The sequence below is a fragment of the Panicum virgatum genome, chromosome 9K (assembly GCF_016808335.1).
Source record: "Panicum virgatum strain AP13 chromosome 9K, P.virgatum_v5, whole genome shotgun sequence".
NCBI classification, from domain to species: domain Eukaryota; kingdom Viridiplantae; phylum Streptophyta; class Magnoliopsida; order Poales; family Poaceae; genus Panicum; species Panicum virgatum.
The window spans coordinates 60,825,129-60,846,635 of NC_053144.1; the positions used below are offsets into that span (position 1 = coordinate 60,825,129).

The 21,507-nt window shown below is 46.9% G+C and overlaps 3 protein-coding genes and 2 long non-coding RNA genes across 7 annotated transcripts; 2 read left to right on the forward strand and 3 right to left on the reverse strand.

Annotated features, from left to right (window-relative positions):
- Positions 1-56: 56 nt before the first annotated feature.
- LOC120653005 (ABC transporter F family member 4-like) lies at positions 57-3,008 on the reverse strand. 2 transcript variants are annotated; one of them, XM_039930990.1, is made up of 6 exons: positions 2,688-3,008; positions 2,191-2,277; positions 2,013-2,108; positions 1,813-1,962; positions 1,673-1,743; positions 57-552 (listed from the first exon to the last, which is right to left on the reverse strand). In XM_039930990.1, exons 1-6 carry the CDS (start codon positions 2,898-2,900, stop codon positions 270-272), a joined length of 900 nt encoding a protein of 299 aa, XP_039786924.1. In that variant the 5' UTR covers positions 2,901-3,008; the 3' UTR covers positions 57-269. The 2 variants fall into 2 exon arrangements, with proteins under 2 accessions (XP_039786924.1, XP_039786925.1); XM_039930991.1 differs by having other exon boundaries at positions 1,813-1,944; positions 2,688-3,005.
- A 746-nt stretch (positions 3,009-3,754) lies between these two features.
- On the forward strand, positions 3,755-4,767 carry LOC120653006. Its single transcript, XM_039930992.1, has one exon. It carries the CDS (start codon positions 3,970-3,972, stop codon positions 4,372-4,374), a length of 405 nt encoding a protein of 134 aa, XP_039786926.1. The 5' UTR covers positions 3,755-3,969; the 3' UTR covers positions 4,375-4,767.
- A 1,949-nt stretch (positions 4,768-6,716) lies between these two features.
- LOC120653008 lies at positions 6,717-17,760 on the forward strand. Its single transcript, XR_005666717.1, has 6 exons — positions 6,717-7,422; positions 9,163-9,287; positions 10,411-12,430; positions 12,558-12,637; positions 12,745-17,096; positions 17,207-17,760. It is a non-coding gene; the product is annotated as an uncharacterized LOC120653008 (long non-coding RNA).
- On the reverse strand, positions 12,474-16,397 carry LOC120653007. 2 transcript variants are annotated; one of them, XR_005666716.1, is made up of 6 exons: positions 16,136-16,397; positions 15,730-15,960; positions 15,617-15,651; positions 14,521-15,357; positions 13,653-13,691; positions 12,474-13,426 (listed from the first exon to the last, which is right to left on the reverse strand). It is a non-coding gene; the product is annotated as an uncharacterized LOC120653007 (long non-coding RNA). The 2 variants fall into 2 exon arrangements; XR_005666715.1 differs by having other exon boundaries at positions 14,521-14,657; positions 15,131-15,357; positions 15,617-15,960.
- A 1,372-nt stretch (positions 17,761-19,132) lies between the features above and the next one.
- LOC120653003 (UDP-glucuronate 4-epimerase 2-like) lies at positions 19,133-21,205 on the reverse strand. Its single transcript, XM_039930988.1, has one exon. It carries the CDS (start codon positions 20,969-20,971, stop codon positions 19,526-19,528), a length of 1,446 nt encoding a protein of 481 aa, XP_039786922.1. The 5' UTR covers positions 20,972-21,205; the 3' UTR covers positions 19,133-19,525.
- Positions 21,206-21,507: the final 302 nt, after the last annotated feature.

Below are 21,507 nucleotides of genomic sequence, written 5' to 3' on the forward strand. Positions count from 1 at the left end.
GCAGAGTTCAGACGAATATGTTTGCTTTCTATGCGCACAAGCATTCAGATGTTAGATACTGTCAAATGGTACCGAAGTAAATGGTTGCTACTGGATATAAAATATTGAGTTCAACAACAATGGTACTCGTAGACACTGCACCGACGTACTTCACACCAGATGCCTGATCCTGGTGGAAGGAATAATTCTCTCATCGTTTTTCCAAGGCTATCCTGATCTAGCATATTGGCTGAAGAACATGTCTCATTACAAAAAGGAGATGCTAAAACCTAACTCGCCTTTTGCCTTTTGGTTTTCGCCTTAGGAGCCATGATGAAATCGTCATCGTCATCTGACTCGCTACTTGCCTTCCTCTTCTTTTGAGACGTGGATTTTCCTGCACTGTTCTTAGCTGAGACAGACTTCATAGCAGATGAAGCCGGTGTCTTTGTTGGAGAAGTAGGCTTTCTCTTCGAAACAGTTGTTTTAACTGGTGACTTCAACTTTTGGCCCTGCTTCTTCTCAAAAACTTTTCTAGCCACATCCAACGGGAGCAAACCCCATTCCATCAACCTATGCACATCCAAAGAATAATCAAACATATTAGGTCGCCTTTGCCTAACAAGAATGTTGATGCATGCTTGAATTCACATAACTACACAATCATGTTTATTCTGGTTGGGAGCTGACACTTCACCAGTTAATGCTGCCTTCTGGCATGTTATTCGTGCACTCAGTATGGGTGGAACATTATGCCAAGGGAAGGGAATGATCTAGTCAGGAACTACTGGAAACTAACTGAAACCATGACAAAGCAACGAAGGCATTTTGCCAGAGGATTTTTTTTTTCCATGACTGACAATAACTCATTCTAAGTACTAGAAAACTCTAAATAGGAAATTGCAGTGGTCAATTTTTGAAAAGTCAGAACAAGTAAGATCTCGAGCCTCTAGCATGCAACCATTTAATTATTGGCAGAATTATTGCTTGAGCTTTGATATTTAACACTGTGCATTGCATTCTTTTTAAGGAATTCACATCAGGATGGTACGGCTTAAATTGAAAGGTGTTAATTCAACTAATCTTAGTTCGTCTTTCCACATTTTGTATATCCTAAACATCAACCAGAACATAATGCCACATGTAATTTCAGCACTACGAGATATTAAGTACCACAGAACAAATTAAGTATGTACAACAAAGGATCATACATTTTGAGATAATGGCATTCAAATTGGTCTTCGCATATATCATCTTTAAATATTGTAAATTTTAGAGTTCCACAACTATGCAGCCAACTATCAGATATAAAGATGTGCAGGCCACCTACATGATAGGATAAACACAGAAGCTTAATCGAGTTAAAATTACCATGAAAGAAAAAGATTGCATGTACACTCACAGTTAAAGACTACGAGTGTGGTTGTCTTAATGCTACATATTACTACTGATTTTCATGCCAAAGTGTGGCATAACCGCTTGACAAACTTTTTTGACTTTTTTGGAAGAATTATTCTCCAAAAATTGTGAAAGATTCGGCAAGAATTTATCCAACATGTGCACATATTTTATACCATTGGTTTCAGGAACCAGATTGGTCTGTATTGATCCAAGCAAAGATGTGGGCTACTGTAGCTATATCTAGTTCGCTTGTAACACAAATATTTCGGCTTATACATATGTTGTATCTCACCAGGTTGCAGCCATGTCACTAGTGGGTATCTGTCCGTAGAGAGATTCATAGAAAATCCTCAATGGATCCCTCTGCAGCAAAAATAAATTAGTTGTTTCACAAATGAAATACCAGATTGGAGGAGGTTACACTGATCATACTTCTGTAGGAGGATCATGCTTCTGCCCTGGCAATTCATATACTTTCTTCTCTTTCTTCACCTTCTCACCCTTGACAACAGACATATTTGCCCCTTCTTTGACACCCACTCTTTTCTTCCTTTTCTTGTTCTCCTTCACCAAGTCAACACACTTATAAGCAAATAAAAAGAAGCACAGTATAGATCAATGTGTTAGCATACCTTAAGATCTTCTAAATCTTCATCTTTTAGTTTCTTGACCTTGGATGCCTTGGCATTACTGGCACCGGCAGATGCATTTTTCTTCTGCGAAGTTGGCTGAACGGTGCATAATTGTTAATCTCAGAATGAGAACCAAGGAAAACATAGATGGGAACAAAACGGGCGTTAAAATTGCAACCATGAAATCATCGTCGTCAGACTCGACTTCTTGTTTCTTAACTTTAGAAGTCTTCGTGTTGCTCTTCACGGTGCCTTTCTCATTTCCCTACAGAACACAACGATGTTAGCATTCTAAAAGACATAAGAAGATTAAGACAGTCAGTGAACTATGTCCTATTATGTCACTGGAACAAATTTTCAGACTGAAACCGGAAAACAGTGCATAAAACAAAACCGCAGTGTAATTAACAACCCTACCCCCACCCCAAAAAAATCCAATTAAATAACACCGCGGGGTGCATGTCCAACCCTTGGCAAAGCTTGGGCTGTGCATTTCACAAATTCTCAATATTCACAAATTAAGTTGTTAAATAAAAGGAACTGACTGAAGGCAATCTAACAAACGAATTATCTCCAAACAACCTAGCAAATCTCTCAAAATCTAGATATGCTCGCACCGCCCGCCCCCCAAACAGACCGAAGAATAAGATCTGGGTGAACCGAAGGCAAACAAACCTTCTTCGACCGCGAATGCGAGATAGGAAGGTTGTCTTCCTCGTCGTCGTCGTCCTCCTCCTCCTCCTTCTTGACCTTGGAGGCGCTCGCATTGCGCGCCTTTTTAGCCCTAGAAACAGCGAGCGGAACGTTGTCCAACTCGTCATCATCTTCCTCCTTCGGGAGCTTCTTTGCCGCTGCAGTGCCGCCGGCGGCGGCGTCCTCTCCGGCCATCGCTAGCTCCCTACGGCGCGGGCAAGGGTTTGCGGTGGTCGGTGGAGGCTTTTCGAGGCTGCTATTGCGGGGGAGGAGGCACCACGGCACCAGAGGGCCGAGGGTGAAATTTAGGGTTGGGCTGGACGCGCAAAACGGGAAAGGAGGGTGGACTTGCTTGGATGGCCCTTGAATCTGGGCTGACGGAAAGGAGGCTGCCTGGGCTGTGGGCCTGTGTTGGGCTGGACAACAGAAGATGCTTTTATGATTTCCTTCCATGTTCTCTCAAGAAAAAAAAACATACCATTTGTCCTAAAAAAATTTTACGAACATGTGTAGGAAGTAGGAAACTTCTCCTATATTATTCCTGTGGGAAAAAAATACAATATCTATGACGAAAATTTAAAGACAAAAAGACGCCAAAAATCAAAGAAGCTAGGGTAGCTTTTTTACTAGAAAATCTTCCTGCCAAAGATTCAGGGGAGCAACTGTCCGTCAATTTCCTATACAAATTACAGTAGGCAGGATTGGTAGTGATGCTACGCAGGTACGGCTGCAGAATATCTGGCGCTTTCCTCGCCTCCTCCTTTTTTTGTGGACACTTTCCCACGCCTTCAGGCTTAAATTGAGGACCATAGAAGAAGCTGCGATCACAATTTGCGATCCAATTATTGGACACTGAGGCTTGACTGGACAACAAGAGCTCCAACAAGAACCCGACAGCACGATTCTACCGTAATCCCTTGCCCTCCGTGACACGCGCGGATCATATGGAAACTACTACGAGCGCGGCGGCATCCAAATAATCGAAACCGATCAGGAATCCAGAGAATTTACGCTCAGATGATTCGACGATCTCATCCAAATAATCAGTACACGTCAGCGTGAGCCCTTTGGGCCGTTACACGCACCCATCTCCGCGCCGCGCCCACGACACGATCCGCGGTTGGTTGCCCGCGCCTATATCCCCATCCCTATCGCCGGCTCCGCCCGCGTCCTTCTCCCTCGCTCTCTTTCCCCTCCCGACCTCCCCTCCGAAGCAAGAATCACCACAGGAGCCCCGGCCCCGGACCCCGAACCAACGGCGGCCATGGCGTACTACGGCGACCGGCGGCCGGAGTCGTCGATCGTGGAGGCGTTCACGCTGTCGCCGCTGCCGTACCCGGTGATCCTGATCCTGCTCATGGTCTCGCTCCTCCTGGGCGTCTCGTGGTTCTTCACCTACGAGGACTTCATCGAGGAGGCGGCGGAGCAGTTCAGCTGGGCGCTGCTGGTCGTGCCCATCGCGCTCGTGCTCCTCATCCGCTGGATCTCCTCCGTCGACTCCTTCGACGGCTACTTCTTCGGCTTCTACCCCAGCGAGCGCCGCTGGAGGCCCGGCTACGGGGGCGCCCCCGCCGAGGGCAGCTCGCCCTGGGGCGTCGCCATGCTCGTCCTGCTCCTCATCGTGCTCGCCAGCTTCCACGAGACCATCCGGGACATGTGGCGGCCATGATCGATCGAATCCATCATCCGGCCTCGTCTCGTCTATCCTGATGATGAACACGTACGCGTGATTCGGTCTGCTGTCCACCACACCTCTAGTGCTCGATTTCTCATGCTTTTTCTTGCGCGCTTGCATTGGCTGATCGCTGATCCTATATATTTCTACGCGCGCATGCATGTTTGCGCTTGTACTTCTTGTTCCATCGAATCGATGCTGTACATACTGCATAATACGGATTCTGCAACTGGCTAGATTATAGACTGTGAGGGTGATACTCGATTAGCTGCATGTAACACTGGTTCTGTTTTTTTTTTTGGTGTGTGTGTGTGTGTGTTATAATCAAGTTCTGGTTTGCTTTATGTTTCGGATTCTTCTTCTCAAGAATCTTTCTTTTTTGCTTTTGTTTCCCTGTCTTGGAATTGACTGGAACCATCTCAAGCTTTCTTCCCTCTTTCCACCGAACTCATCAAGATTCTTTACTTAGCCAGGGCTGATCGTCGACTTGAAAATATGCAGCGCTTTGGTATGCTTTGTTAGGCCTTCCATTCATAATCTTACCTTTTATTACTCTGCACTTTTGCCCGCCTTGCTTTCCATTTTTCTGGAGAGCTTGTTGGCTTCGATTGTTGATGGCCGCAGACTGGCAGTTGGTGGAGGTGATCATGCGGTACTACACATGATCCTACAGGAGATATACTGAAACGTGCAAGTGCAGGGTCAGTCTGTCAGGTCAGAGTGGCTAAGGATAAGCCTGGATACTGGATTCGGCCCAGGCAATCATGGCACTTGCTCCTCCTCAACCGTTCCATTCCATCTGGCCATGCCTGAATGGCCCAGACCGCTGCTGAGATGTGAGAGCCGTGCGCCTCCATTCTCAGCCCATGCTTTGTCCTGTTGTCCGGCCAGCTCTACGCGTGTTCTCATCAAGATTCAAGAAGCGGACAGCACTTTGACGAATACGCGGAGGAAGACAGGGAGTGGTGGATGGGCCGTCGCCCGTCAAGAGGGAAACCTTTTACTCCGCAGGAAATCCAATTTAATTTTGATCTAGCTGCAGTAGGCAGTAGCTGCAGCTTCCAGTGGATTGCAACGTTGGCGGTCTGAAACCCAGTGTCCACTGTCCAATCAAACTTTTTTGAAGGCCTTTTTTTGAGGGGGTTGTTTAATCAGGCTATCAGAGTCAGGGCCAGAAAACTTGCGATCAATTTCACTCTCCGGGAGTCGTTTTCCGCGGTCTTCCTCATCCATCGTTCAGTCCATTCACATCTCCATCGCCTGTCACCGCCACCTCGTCATCCCTTGTGGCTCACCGAGCGCCACCAGACGATCACCACCGCCCACCGGGCGTCCTCCTGTCCCGCCGGTCGGTGAGTCGGCGGCGCGGTCTCTGTTCAGCTCCAGTGGTGGCATGCTCGCCGTCGGCAGAGCATCCTGCAACGTCAAGGCACGGAGCCGAACACCACCGATCACCAAGCCCAAGCGGTTCGCGTGCTCCCAGGTTCGTGAAACGTAAGCTCCGTTGCGATGATTCAGAGGGCCGCGGCAATCAACGGCGACAGCGTCCGCGGGACCAATCATTGGAGCAGCCGAGCACAGCCTTTGGGAAAGACAGCGAGGCGGTCGCCGGAGGCCCGGGCAGCGCGCATCCCCTCCGCGGGTTCGCGCGGTTGGTGCTGCGCCCGGCACGACGCCCGCGCGAATTTCTCCCGGAATCCTTTGCTGCCGCCTGCCGGGCCGGAGGCGCAAAGCCTGCCAAGGGGACTTTCTCTGCTCGGGATGCCTTTCTCCGAAGCCGCGTGCGCTTTGCGCGAAGGAAATTACGCTCCAGCTAGCCGCAAGGATTCCTCGCTCGCTTTGCGGCCGACGCCAACCGCGTATCTCTCAATCCCTTCCGTTAAACGAGTGATACGGCTTGCAGCTTGCCAGCCACAGTGCACCACCAACTGGAGGGGGCGACGCGTGCGTTCAGGTCAGATTCAATGGCTGATGCTTCCATGGCCTCTAACCTCTTGGGCTTCAACCACCATAAAACTTCTCTATGCTCCTCCAGCCAGCAGCCACAGGGCAACCCGGCGCTCGACTATTCAGCACGGCGTCGTGCCGTGCGTGGTGGGCGCGTGCGCGTGGAGGCGGCCGCGGCGCGAGCGCGGTGCGTTGGGGGCGCGGACAGGGTGTCTGTGTCTAGTGACGTAAAGCAGCGTCCGTTAAAGGGCTCGCGTTGCACAGCCACAGGCCACAGAAGCGAGAAGACCGCGGCAATTGTACATGCCCCAAGCCCATCGTCAGTCCTGATCGCGTCGAAGCATACGCCGGCGAAAACGAAGGTCTGGATTCGCTAAACACGTAAGCACCCCCTTTAACACCCCGATATTTTGCGCTCCTTTGTGCGTGGTCACCATGGCCAAATTGGCCACGGCGCCGGTCGCAAACGCTCGCGCTGTGCGTCCCTGCTATGCCCACTGCTGCTACTGCTCGACCGCTGCCTCTCTCTCTACCTCCCTCGCCTCTCTCTCTCATGCGCTTGCGCCGCTCGCTTGCGCGGTTGCTGCCGCGGCGCCGGGCCCGCGCACGCGGCCACCCGCCCGCGTGCCCTGCACCGTCGCCCGCCATGGCCGCGCGGCCACGAGCCGAGCCAACGTGTGCTGCTCCGCCCCGCTCGCCAGCCTCTCTTGCTCGCGCCCGAGCTCCACCATCGGCTGCTATGGCCACCGAGATCCACTTGGCAGTGAAATCCCACTTCCGGTCATCATCTTCGACAACCAAAGGCTAGAATCGACTTTCCTCGACTCGCTGAAGCTCATGCTCTCCTCATTCCAGCGCGTTCCGCGAGTTTCAGCGCTCGTTCCCGAGCCATGCCGCCGTCGGCATGCTGCTGCTCGCCGCGAGCCGCGTGCACGTGCCCCTGTGCTGTGCCGCCGAGCGCCCTCACTCCGCCCGGCCTTGCTGAATCCTTCCATGGCCGCCCCATCGTCCTCCCTCGCTGGAGCGCCGCCGAGGTGCTGCTATCGCCGTCGGCGCCTCTCTGATCGCCCCAACCCCAACCAAGCCCACCTACAGGTAGTCCTCGTCGCCCTCATGCTCCTCCACCCCTCCCTCGCCGCTAGCAAGCCCCCCATGGCCGGAATCGCCGTTCCCCTTTCTCCGCTGCTTCAAAATCGCGACCAGGGACCTTGTGCGACAATTGAAACAAGTTCAGGGGCCTATCTGCACAACCGTAGACTCATATGAATAGTGCTCCGAACGGTTTGTTTTGCAATAAATTGGCTGAAACTTTGAAAAATCATAGTAAATCATAAAAAAAATCAAAAAATACAAACTAAAATTTTTTGGATTCCTTGTTCTAAGATCTACAACTTTCCTTACAGGTTGATCTTTAGTTTCTAAATAGTTTTTGTTCTAGTTTAAATATTAGTTTAAGTGGCTGTAAACTTTGAAAATGCATAGTAAATCATGGAAAATCATAAAATAAAAAATAAAAAATTGAAATCTTTGTGAGTAGATCTATGCAGTGAACCTATAATATTATATGCTTTAGTAGAAAAATATTATCCTAAAATTTTATTTATGCATGTTAGGGTTAAATTCATACCCGTAGCTATGTTGCTCCTTTTGCTATGAAATTTTTATGGTAGGTTATTCATGTGATGTATGTTCTGTGGTAAAAATTTCAGAATTATTTATGCATGCATGACTAAGTATTGATTTAGGTTGTATAGTGCTTAATAAATTATTATGAATAATAGAAAGGTGTAAAAATAGAAAATGTGCTAAACTTTTTTAATATCTAGTAAATTATAGTTTGAACCATAAGTGACGAAACTTACTTTGTTATGCTCCTCACGACTAGATATATGCTTTGGGTAGATAATATGACATGTTGTAGTAAATTATAGTTTGAATCATAAGTGACGAAATTGCTTGTTAATGCTTTATGTGGATAATTTGTAATAATTCCTTAAATGAAGTTGTAACAATTCAAATGCTTTAGCAATTTCATGGTAAACTAGTGATAATGTTTGTAGTTTAAGGTAAGAATTTCATATCCTGAGTTACTAATTTACCTCATAATAGGCTTGTTTAATATTAAAGAACATGGATATTAGGTTTAGAAGAAAATAAACATTTGTTTTGTACATATGATGTCATGACTGGTGGTTAGTCATCGGAGCTAGCTTTCATGAGCTGTCTAACAAAATTTTGAAACACTTTAATTACCTCTGACCTGTTGGTTGTATGAAGTGCTTGTGTGTTAAGCTAGTGTAGGGTTGATGCAACTATTGATAAGCATCTCGCTGTATGTTCCCTGTGTCTGCTCTCTAGTTGTACAAACTTCTTTATAAATACTGTACTGAATGGTAAATTCAGTTATTAAATTCTTGTTCATGTATAAATCATGTTAAATTTGATATATCAAAATGTGGTTTGTCTTTATTTACCTTGCTTATGCTTGCTCGCTTGTTACATTAAGTTCTAGTTTAATCCTTCTTGCTTTATCGTATTGCTTGGCTTTTCTAAATAAATTTAGTAATGCTTTCTAGAAGGAAATACTTCAGGCTAAAATAAATTAAATGAACTCTAGTTTTTCAGCACCAACCCAATTGTCTTTTGAGTTTGTTTGTTGTGTTTACTCGATAAATGATTGCCAGTCATGTCTTTCTTTTAATCGTATCGCATTATATGGCATTATGCTCGTGCCCATGTAATCGTGACATTGTGCTAGCCTCGCTTGTCCTTTTTGCTGTATCATCTACTACACTGCCATGCATTCAGACATCCGCATTGGTGCATCTCATCTAGGTACGCTAGATATACAACGCATGGAGGTGAAACATATGATTTTGGAGCCGAGTCAGAAGACGGTGAATGGTGGACACATCTAGAAGATGGATGAATGGATCCCGATGTGCATGACCCAAAGGAAGGTACTTGCCAAGCGAGTATCATCTAACTAACACTGACTCCATGTTAATCCCAGGCAAGCCCCGGTGCATAACCTACTATTTTAAATTATGAATTATTATATGTGTATTGCTTGTGCATTACGTTTTTAAGAGTTGTCTGGAACCTTAGTTGCATGATCCCTAGGTTTCCTTGTCTTATACTCGTATGTATAGGTCGATAGCACTGCTATGATTAATAGATCTCGGTAGAAGTCGAGTGATTTCCTGTCACTCGCGAGCTATAGGGCAAAAGTCGAGTAATTTCTGGTTACTTGCGAGATTTTTAGTTATCTTTATATTCCAGTATATGAGATATGGAATGCAATATGGAATGAATGGAAATTTGAGACAGGACGGGGGAATGATGATGAGATATAGGTATGGCAACAGGATAGGGTTCCTGGTGTCTTAGCCTCGTCCGTGTCAATTGAGGACCGTACCGTTGTTGGCCCTGCTGATCATGTTTGAACTGTACTAACCGCATACCGGGAGTAGGAGGTAGTCGAAACCGGTAAGCCGAGTACTGCCTCACTTCGAAAGTACAGGACTCCTTCCCGCCCCTTAGGACGAGTCGAGTAGTCGCGGAGAATTGGGATGCATGTATTTACTTTTGGTGGTCTCTCGTTGAGCTCGACTGACTATACGCTAGTTGGGTGGTCCTATAGTTCGAGGCGGGGAGGGGAATAGTTGGCTCGTATAGTCCGACGGGGCAAATACGTGCCGTGTTGGTTAGGTCCACCTTGCAAGGTTAAATCGGATCGATTCGCCGTCAATCGCTCTCGGATATGAGCACCTTGATCGCAGCACCGCATCGTAGTAATGAGATGGAATATTAATGTATATGTTGAAGGAAATGTTGATATTACTAATTGATCTTCTATTATGTTTGTTTTAGAAAGGGTTCTGCAAATGCCTAGATGATATTAATTTATATAGAACGTGAGCTAAAATATTGAAAGTAAGAATCCATCCTTAGACGTTTTTCTGCAAATAATACACAGCCAGAAAGCCTTACATGTCTAGATAATGGGCTAAGTATACCCTTAGTCGAGTAAGTCTTGCTGAATATTAGTATACTCAGGGTTTGTTGTTTACCCTGTTTCAGGTATAGGAGCTAATCCGGATTCACATCGGTGGGCTCGATGTGACGCCCTCACGTCTCCATAGTTATTGTTTTATTTCAAATTATTTCAGTTGGTTTCTAATGAAAATCTTTCTTAGGTTAGACTCTCTCTACCGCTGCTGTTATCTATTATATGAACTTTAATTTGTAAAAGTCATTTTGTAAATACTTTAATATTGTTTACTATTTTGTAAAATTGTATCACGCTGGTACCGTCTGCGCTCGCCGTCGCGCGAGACTTTTGGTGTGTTTCGATCGGCCTGTGGGTTGGAAACAGACTGTCAGATTACACTTAATTAAGCTAATGCGTCTGATGCGTTCAAATAATGGTCATTACGGTTAATTAAGCCGTTTAACTTGGCGGTTCTGTCACACCCCTTATGTTTCTTAGGATGCATTATTTGCATTGTTCTTGAAAACGCTTGCTTCTGCAATTTGACCGCGTTATTGAAAACTGTCCGTGCAAGCTGCTGTTGCCTCAGGAGCAACCACCTGAGCTGGGCCAAGCTCTTAGAGACGCTGAGCCAGCAGCTGCAGGGGGAGAACTTTGTGCAACAACCATTGCAAAGTTTATTGCTAGATTGACTTTGTGATTTCAAGCATTATCATGTTGCTGATTAAATAAAATGCAACTAGCAGTTGACAAGAATTTGCCCATAAATGAGGTGATATAACATCCTAATTTAATTTCAAAGTCTCAATACACTGTAAACATGTACTTCAAGTTAAGCAGATCAGTCAGGATGACCCGCAACATTGTCTTCGCCAAAAGGAGCGGGACCGTGCCCCGTAAATTGTAGAAAAAATTATCCATAGTACACTGTAAAAATGTGATTTTGAATACTACACATCGACAAACTCAATTTAGTATCCAGCACACCGTGAAAAAAATATTTTGGTCTGCTGCACACCATACTGAATAAACTAAACATTTACAACTCAAAGGAGGATGAAAAAACCATTTTACCCTTGGGCCCACCTATCATCATTCATCCTCCCTTCCCCTACGACATTTGCTATTGCACCCACAAACTCCGTCTGCCTGTACCCACCCAGCTCCGTCGGCGCAATCAGTGGTGGTGCGGGATGTCGGCGCCGGCGGAGGCGGCACGGACCGACAGTGAGGGTCTGCGGCGAGGCGCAGGCCAGCAGCGGCGCAGAACTTCGGTGAGGCGCGGGCTAGCGGCGGCGAGGCCCTTGCGATCAGTTGTAGACTCGCGGACTAGCGTGTGACGACGGCCGGCACAGTCGTGGGCTCCACGCGGGCGCTCGCTCGACGGGCGGCGCGGTTGCGGCCTCCGCGCGCCAACCAGTAGAGCGGCCACGGGCTCCGCGTGGGCGCTCGCTCGACAGGCGACGCGGCTGCGGCCTCCGTGCGACGACAGGCGGCGCGGTCGCGGGCCTCTGCGCGACAGGCAGCGCGGTCCTGACCTCCACACGGTCGTGCGATGGGAAGCGCGGTCGCGGGCTCCACGTGACAGGCGGCGGAATGGATAATGTCTGGCACCGCATAGGAGCAAACGGAGCTACAGAATGAATTCAGGGTATTTTTGTCCTTCTGTCATTGTTCTTTCACATTCTTGGATGTAAAATGGTTTTATTGCCGGCGGTGTGCTACATATACCAAATGATGTTTTGGTGGTGTCTCAAGGACAAAATCAAAGAGTAGAGTGTGCTACACACCAAACAACGTTTTGAGAATGTGCCATGGACAAAAAAAACCTTGAATTTTAACCACTATGGTTCAACAAGGAAGGCTGTGAATGGTGTTGTCAGTGTTCATGTTGATGGTCTGGATATCACGAGGGCTCACCGTGCGCTCATCGTTTTGCTGAGTGTACTTCCAAATGAGGAGATAGGGAATTCTGGTCGCGTCGAGTCATACTACCGCAACCACATAACTCGTGTTTATCTTGATAGCGGTGGCGCGAGTACCGATAACCCTTTTGTGGACACTCTTTAGTCGAACTGGAGACTACGGCTACGACTAAACAACTGCAAGGTAACAAAGTAACAGTGACTAGTTGACTCATTTATTTTCCATATTGGTATCGAATCGAAACACATCTACTATCATTTTTTGATTGATTATTGTGTTGTTTTCACCTTCACCTATACATAACACCCAGGGGAAACTATCCATTCAGCCTAAAAACAAAAACAAGCCGATAGATCAAAGACTACCTCAAGGTCTACTTCCCGAGTCTTGGTAAGACCAGCCGGCTTGAAATTGAGTTGATACTTAAATTAACTAGCAGCATGGATGACACAATGTTGTTTAAGTAAAATTTAATTGTTGAACATTGGAGAATGCAGGCTCATTGTCGAGGATGAAAGCAGCCAAGTGGGTCTATTCGGTGGAAGGTCAGAGAAGAAGAAGGGCGAAGGCATAATGTAGGCTACACGTAAGCCAAGCTTCGTTATCATTGCTTCGTCATACCATTACTTGATTTCAGCTCCAACAGCAATATGTCAGCTTCCAATTTAGTCACACTAGAACCCTGATACAGCGGTGTCTTCGCATCCTTTTTCATCTGCTCTAACTTCTTTAGATTTTTTGCATCCAGGAATTTTGGCTCCCCATCACGTATCATCTGATCTAGATCATCACTTACTTCATCATCTGCCAACGTATCATTGCCGACTTCATTGACGGTTTCCTCGACTCTTTCATGAACTCTTTCAGCGATATTCTCATGCACAGTTTCCTGGACGGTATCATGCCGTGAAGCATCATGTTGTAAGTTCTCCCCGTCTTCTCCATGCTTATTCCAAATATTATGGTTTACCATAAAACCCCTAACCAATAGATAACAACAAATTTGCTTGATATTACGAAATTGTTTCTGATTGTGGCAATCAACACATGGGCAATACACATGGTCATCATCTTGTAGCCTATTGATGCAATATGCCCGAGCGTCTTCACAAATGAATCAACACCATTCACAAAATTGGGATCCGGAGCCTTCAAACTATACATCCACCCTCGTTCCATCTATAAATAACAAATCAATGTAAACTTCATATCAAAATTAATACAACGAAACAAGATATGAATTGCATTGATATGAATTGCATGTGCATCTAGGTAATCACCTTAAAACAAGACATAGATTTTGCTTCTACCATTAACAAAAAGCCCCTCCATCAAATTCAAACTTGAAATTCGAAATCTACCCAAAGGAAAAAAGCAAAGAATTTAATGGTTGCTAGTTACTAACCTTAAACCGAGTCCTTGATATCAATACTTCAAAAGAGACCTGAAATTTTGAATACCATGGTGAGAAATGACTGAAAAAATGGTGGGAAGAAATGGAGAACTCGGGTAGGATGAGGAGGGGGGAGGGTTTATAAAGGGGACCATTTTCAGCGCCGGCCCGAGCCACGGACAGGTGGTGAAAATGGTTTTCACGGCCGGCCCCATAGTTGTTGGGCTCAGTGGCTCGGGCCGGCGGTGAGAATGGAATTCTTTGTGCATTTCTTATTTTTACGCACAGTCTAAAGGAGCTAGACTTTTCTCTTTTTTTCGGACTATTTTCATGGTTTTCAATATCCATTGCGTCTTCACCAAATATGTGCAACCAAGTGAATCTGGCACTTTTTATGTGACTATCCTACCATGACACTACTACACTACATGAAGACCCCTTATGTCATGATATGGCAAGAGGGGAGAGGGCACCCCTACTATAGGACTCCATGGCTCATATGATTTTGTCATATGTCCATCTTCTACACACTTCTTTATAAAATATGTAACTTTAGAATTTTCTTCATGCTTATCTAACTGTACAAATATCTAGTTTCTAGAGTATTCCAAATTTCACCATGAAGCATAGCAACCATGATTTATGTATACTCACTAATCTTCTAGAATCTTCTCATAAGCGTGCATTGCTATTTTTAACGCAAATATTAATTAATTCATTTGAAACGTCTTCAAATTTCCAGGTTTAACAATAGCATGCATATGTCTAGCTTCAAAAGCCAAAACAAGATCAACATAAACATTTCCATGTTCGGATACCAATTATTCAAGCCTCAGTTAAACAATACTGACATGAAATCTAACAATAGAAGAAAGATAACCTAGTATCTGCAGTGTTACGTCGGGCCATTGTCTCAAATACAGCACATAGCTAAGACTCAACACTAATTTCCTTAGTGATGTAATCACCCTGTCTTCAACCAGTCCAAGCCAGAATTCATTGGGATAATTCTCCAGGCTGAAAGTTAAGGAAATAAAAGATTGCAAGCTATTAGCAACTTTAGCGGACTTTACCATGCTCCGGTAGTTTGAACTTTGATGATTGAATAGCTAACTGATATAAATATCTTATGCACCTCCAAAACAGATATGGTTACCAAGGCAAACAGATATAAAAGATGTAAAGTTTCAATATCCCATCGTATTTCCTAATTAAGCTATCCCACTTTCAAAGTCTCTGTTGCAGTAAGTGGATGATATTCGTGTTGCAGTAAGTGGATGATAACTATTAACTAGGTTTGAATAAGATAGAAAATTATAACACGCCAGTCACATGGTGCTGTTCAAGATTGCACAATGCCATGAGGACTTGCAGTTCAAGATTGCACAATGCCAATCACACGTTGCTCTACGGAGTCATCTCATTCCCATTGCAAATGCACTGAGGACTTGCTGCCTCAGTGCAGCAGCGGTAGGGCAATATCACTCTACCTCCATCATGGGCCAACTTGCTTGGACTGCGAGTCTGAACACCCTCTTGGACCTCAGCTGATCTGCAGATTCACCCTCCAGTGTCTGACAACGCTGAACTACTCCATCTTTCGCTTCAACAGGTTCAGTTCAGCGACAGATTCCCGAATCCCGATTAGAGCTTGCCTTCCTTGCAGACCTTGATGAAGATGTAGCAGCTTGTTGGCCCATGACACAGGGGTATTGGGCTGCAGTTTCAAATGAAAGGTAAACTATACTTACATCCTAAATGCAGACCTAACTGGTATTTAAAATATATCCTAAGAACATACATAATTATGGAAACAAAATGAAAATTGAATATGTACAAGTGCAACAATAGTGACCCATGTTACTGGATCAGAATTTAGTAAGACGCTTAGCAGTACATTTGACTAGGTCCTGTAATAAAAATGTAATATAGCACATGCAGGAACATCGTGAACAAGGGGGTGCCCGCATACGCACCTGAATGGTGAGTCCTTTGACCTATCAGAGGAGACCTGAACAAAACAAGAAACCTGAACGTGTGGGTGCCCGGAGCAGAAACAACCAAAGAGAAATCCAACCTCTTTAAATACCTCTTTTGAAGAAAGGAAGCAGCAACGACATGTGCCGCGATACGGCTGTGACGAACTGACGAGTCATACTCATACTGTCATACTAGAGGGAAGTGTACCGGGGAACAACCGAGGTAGGATGGAAGATGCAGTGAGGCAAGCGTGCCAACTTGGGTTTGAGCTCAGGGCAGTTGGCAACCAAGTACATACTCCACTGCCTTGGGCTTGGTGCTCTGATATAGCATTGAGGCCCTAGAACATAAGAAAGAAATCAATCCACGGAAGCAAGATGAAATTGTTACACGCGTTGCGGGTTTGCGTTGCTCGAAAAAATTCAGTATCGATCAGTCAGTGGCCATCCGAAAATCATAGAAATTCCCAAGGAAGGCACGGGTAATCTGAAGCAAACTATGAGGTAGGGACGCACCTGATGTGGTCGGAGCGCTAGGTGAGTAGCACCCGACGGCAAGCGTGGTTGAGGGAATCGTAGAGGCGTTGAAACAGCGCGTCGACAGCGCGGGTTAGGGTCTTGCCGGAGGCAAGGTTGGCAATGACACGGAAGACGATGATGTAGCGGTGGAGCATATCGGCCTCGCGGCTGCAGTCGCGGAGATTGAGGAATTCGAATGCGTAGTACGAGGCGGCGACGCCTGAGCATGGAGATGAGGCGGCGGAAGCGGAAGGCCGAGAGATCGCCACCGGGTCGCTTCGTCATCGCCGCTGGGTGGGAGAGGAAGATGAAGCGAGAAAGAGGGAAAAGGCCGGCCTCTTGCCAAGGTCACCAAAACGACCCAAGTTATTGGGCCATTTGTTTGGATCACCCATGGGCCATAGAAGTGGGCCTGCGTGTGTGCGTGAACCAATCGCCCAGCCCACCAATCTTGCCTTGCTTCCTTTTGCCTTTGCCTGTGCCTCCATCAGGTGGGCCAGGCCTTCTTCTCTGCTGACATGGATACTGAGAACAAGGATCAGTGAAAACGGCATTGCTGTACAGTTTTCACCCGCCACTGCCCTTTTTTAATACTTAATTAATTACCCATTACCCATCCTCCCCCTAGTACTTACTGCTCGCTCCACCAAGGATTACTGAAGGAGGAATTCTTCAACCGGTCTGCCCGAGTATTTCAGTGCGATCATCACCAGTATCCCCACAACTGCATTTCCCTAGATATGATTCACACTTTTAGTTCTAACAAGAAAGCAATGAGTTCATTTCAGAGCACATCAAGGAAGGACTGCTGAGCTGCCGTGGACCCCTGGCAGCGATTGGGTACTTGTACATGCAAGGTTTGCAGAATGGAATCCCCATGGCAACACAGCATGCAGCAAACTCGCAACCCCCTAATATCGTCTGCTTAGCTTGCCCGAGTGCACTCTTCTCAACCCAGGTTCTCCACTTCTCCCTACCCTATTATCCGGTTGCCCAGGTTCTCCTTACCCTACCCTGTGTGTTTCTTCGGTGACCTGTGTCCTTGACTGCTGGTTTGCCCATGTACAGAAATAGGGAGATGGGCAACGAGCACTGGAGGCCAAACAGGTGTGCTGTTTCCTACTCCTAGTACATAATTGAAGGGTAATTAAGCAGGGAAATTCGTGTCCCGGAACGGAGCATTGCCCATCCGAGCGACGTGGCCGAGGACTGGGAGATACACGATTCGTGGCCGGCAATGAGAGAGCACATGCGTGTCAATCCCAGCCCGGGAGAGAGGACGCACATGGATGGATGGACGGAAACAGAAGGAAGGATGCACAAGAAATTAAGAGTTCAGTAGCAGTCTATTCTGGCGGTCAACTGGTCAAGATGGAACTCTGCATCAGGCGCGACACGATGTGATCTGCAGCTCCGCTTCAGCTCACATGCAGATGCAGCTGGCGATGCTAGAAGCTAGATGCATAATTCCTGCACACGCATCTGTGCAGCATTGTTTTTTTTTTAAAAAAAGTTCACTGGATTTGTATCCCAAAAAGGTCAAATGATGCAGAATTCTACAGCCTACAGGCTAGAGAAACTGCTACCCATCTATTAATACTCGAATAACCCAGTTGACCTAAGATACTGAGGCCGTGTTTAGATGTTTTGCAAAAAAAATTTGCGATAGAATCTTACTAATTTGAAGTACTAAATGAAGTCTATTTACAAAACTTTTTGCACAGATGGGTTGTAAATCGCAAGACGAATCTAATGATGCTAATTAATCCATAATTAATTAATAATTAGCGGATGATTACTGTAGCATTACTGTTGCAAACCATGGATTATCTAGGCTCATTAGATTCCTCTCGCGATTTACAGTCCATCTATGCAAAAAGTTTTGTAAATAGACTTCATTTAGTACTCAATGCATGTGTCGAAACATTTGATGCGACATTTTTTTGCATTTACGGGGTTTATGGGGTGGGAACTAAACAGGGCCTGACCAAATGTTCCTGTTTTCTCACGCACCATAGCATAACGAATTTAGCTTTGGTTAAAAGCATCAAAGATAATCATACAGACTGCAGGAGTGAAGCCTATAAGTATTTAGATCGTGGGGAAAACATGCAATTATAAGAATCAACAATCATGAAATTGCAGAACCATCAGCATGCTTCATCATGACTAAGTGCTTTATCTAAAAAATGCCACATCCAATGCAATTGGGTCAATTGGAGTCGCTTGACCACCACGTGAACAACTATAAGTGCACTCAACTCAACAATAGGCTGGAATTTTATATTTTCTGATGCAGCAAACGACGACTCCAACCTGTGCTCCTGCAAGGCCTTGATATGTTGAATAGATTCATTTGTTTTACATCACCCCTCACAAATGGCTGCTAGCATGAATGCATGATACAATGTATCATCAATTCACCATCTTGCTGGAGTCCATGTCCAACACAATTTGAATGAATTTCTTTTGTAAAGGGTGAAGATCTTGAAGGAAGCAAAACCCACATTGCTATTTATTTACTATATCAAACATAGATAACTATCACCTTTGCACTCAGTTCCCACAAGGAACAAGGACATATCTTCAAAACCCTCTAATTGTCATTTTGTATTTTCCCCACCAAATGTAGACCCATACAACCCATACACATTTAAAAAGCTTAAGCAGTGTTTGATTCAGACCAATAAAGTGCTAACTACAGACGCGAGAAGTTCTAACACCATTATAAAGCTTTCAAACTCCAGCAATGGCAATCACAACTGACCAAAAATTAATACACTAACAAACCCACACAGGCAAGTGATTTTACTTCAATAACCAAATGGTTTATAACTATGGTATGAAAACATACTTCACAACATAAAATTTCAGACCCAAAATGCATACAGTAAATTTTAAGATTCTCATGCTGAAAATAAGCTTGCAATGCAGCTAAACAGCGTGTGCGGTTATGCAACACCACACAGGTAGAGAGCATATACAGCCAGAAAAGAAGCATAGGCCAACTGTCGATCATCACGAATTAAATTGAACAAGAACAAGTCATGATATACTTAGTTCTCTCCCGTGGTACAAAATGTCACTAAAAGAATCTATTGTAGTCTTTGCAACAGAATGCCTTCCCCCCAAACCCATGAAACATCTTCCAAACAGTGCCATCCTAAGAACCAACTACTGGAACTAGGAATTAAATGCCCAGCAAAAGGTAGCAAAGAGAAGCACCAGGTGTTTGAATTATGACTACCTAATGAGTGTTTCTTAACTTCTGTTTCACATCCAGAACATGCTGAGCAAAATGAACCTCCCAATCTGATGAAGTAAGCAATGGAGGTAGAATTCTGATACACACCGTCAGGAAAGGCCACGAAGACACTGAATAAACAGTCATCTTGCACTACTCAAGCTGCCGTTCCGACCACGTGAACCCTTGCCATTGCTACCAGCATGCTGCTTCTGCTTCTCAGCCAAGTCAGGATGGTAGTACTCAAGATACCACCGCACAAACTTCTTGAGCCCTGTTTGGAGATCTGTGGACGGCCGATAGCCAAGCTCCCGCTGTGCAAGGCTTACGTTAGCATGTGTATATGGCACATCTCCATTCCTTGGCATCTTGACAACCTTCCTCACAGCCTTCACTTTCAGCAGCTTCTCCAGCAAATCCACTAGCTGTGTAACAGGCACAGGAGAGGTGTTCCCCAAATTGTATGTCCTGAATGGCGCCGGACCTCTCTTCTTGCCTCCACTGCCTGTACTCCGACCAGCAGTATCCAATGCCGCGACACACCCCTTCACAATATCATCAATGTAGGTGAAATCACGGGAAATGGTAGTCTGGTGTGAGCCTCCACCTGCACTCTCATACACCGTGATCGGCCGACCAGCAAGGATGTCCCGGGTGAAGAAGAAGTAGGCCATGTCTGGACGCCCCCAAGGCCCATAGACAGTGAAGAACCGTAGAGCGGTGAGTGAGAGCCCATAGATGTGGTTGTAGACATGAGCAATCTCCTCGCCAGCCTTTTTGGTGGCTGCATAGAGAGAGGCTGGTCGATCCGTCCTGTCATGCTCGGAGAAAGGCACGTGGGAGTTGAGCCCGTACACTGAAGACGACGACGCCCAGACGATCGCCGGCTGAGGGTTCGCCGAGCGCGCCGCCTCGAGCAGCGCCACAAGCCCAGCGACGTTGGCGCGCACGTAGGACATGGGGTCGACGAGCGCGTGCCGCACGCCCGCCTGCGCGGCAAGGTGGAGGACGTGCGTGAACGGGACGACGTCGAACAGCTTGGCCAGCAGCTCTGAGTCCGCGATGTCCCCGTCGACGACGTAGACCCCCGAGCGGGCGAGGAGCGCGGCCCGCCCGCGCTTGAGGGCGGTGTCGTAGTAGTCGTTGAAGTTGTCGAGGCCGAGCACGCCGTCTCCGCGGCGGCGCAGCGCGGCAGCCGCGTGGCAGCCGACGAACCCTGCGGCGCCCGTGACGAGGACGGAGTGGCCCCGGGGGCGCCTGACGCGCGCTGACGCCCGCACCTTCTTCTCCCAGGCGGCGCCGCCCCAGGAGGCGGTGGACGAGGGGGACGCGTGGAGCGAGCGGCGCGGGGACTCGGGCGCGGCGCGCGGGGCGGGCGCGGAGGAGGGGGAGAGGAGGAGGAAGGCGAGGAGGAGCGAGAGGGAGCAGACGGACCAGAAGGCGAGCTTGGAGAGGAGCGAGGCCGGCGCGGGGTGGTAGTGGCGCGGGGGCAGGCGGTGGTGGTGGTAGTGGTGGAACTGCGGCTTGACGGCCGCCGCGACGCCGCCCGCCGCCGCCGAGCCGGGCGCGCCGGTGAGCTGCGGCGCCATCCCCTCGATCCGCGGCAATGCGGCTGGCCCCCGGATCTCGGCTCGGGGCGGGGACTGGGTGGGATTGGGGGCGATTGGGTCCGCGGCGGCGCTCGGCCTCTGCTGCCGGTTTTTCGAGGAGCGGATGGTTTCGATTTGGTTTCGAGGGGGCTGCCTCGGCGGATTTCGTTTGCGTGGGCGCTACATTTGGGGAGAGAAATTCCGGGGATTTTTCGCATCTCTATTTTTTCCCCTTTCTTGTTTTAGATTTTTTATGAGGTGCCCCACGAGTTCCCACGAGCGCGTCTCTATTTTGTTCCTCTTTTTTTATGAGCGTACAGGAGAAGTGACTACCGAGTGCCCATAAAACAAACAAACAGTAGTGCTCTTGACGAGGATACGACATTGACCTTGAGAAAAAGAGATCGCAAATCGCATGTACGTGTCCAAAACCCCAAGGCGACCACCTGCAATTAAAAAAGATCCTTAAACATCTGGCATATCTTCAAACTTAGATGCTGTTTGCAGCGAATTTTTCTCTTTTTTCCCTTGCACCT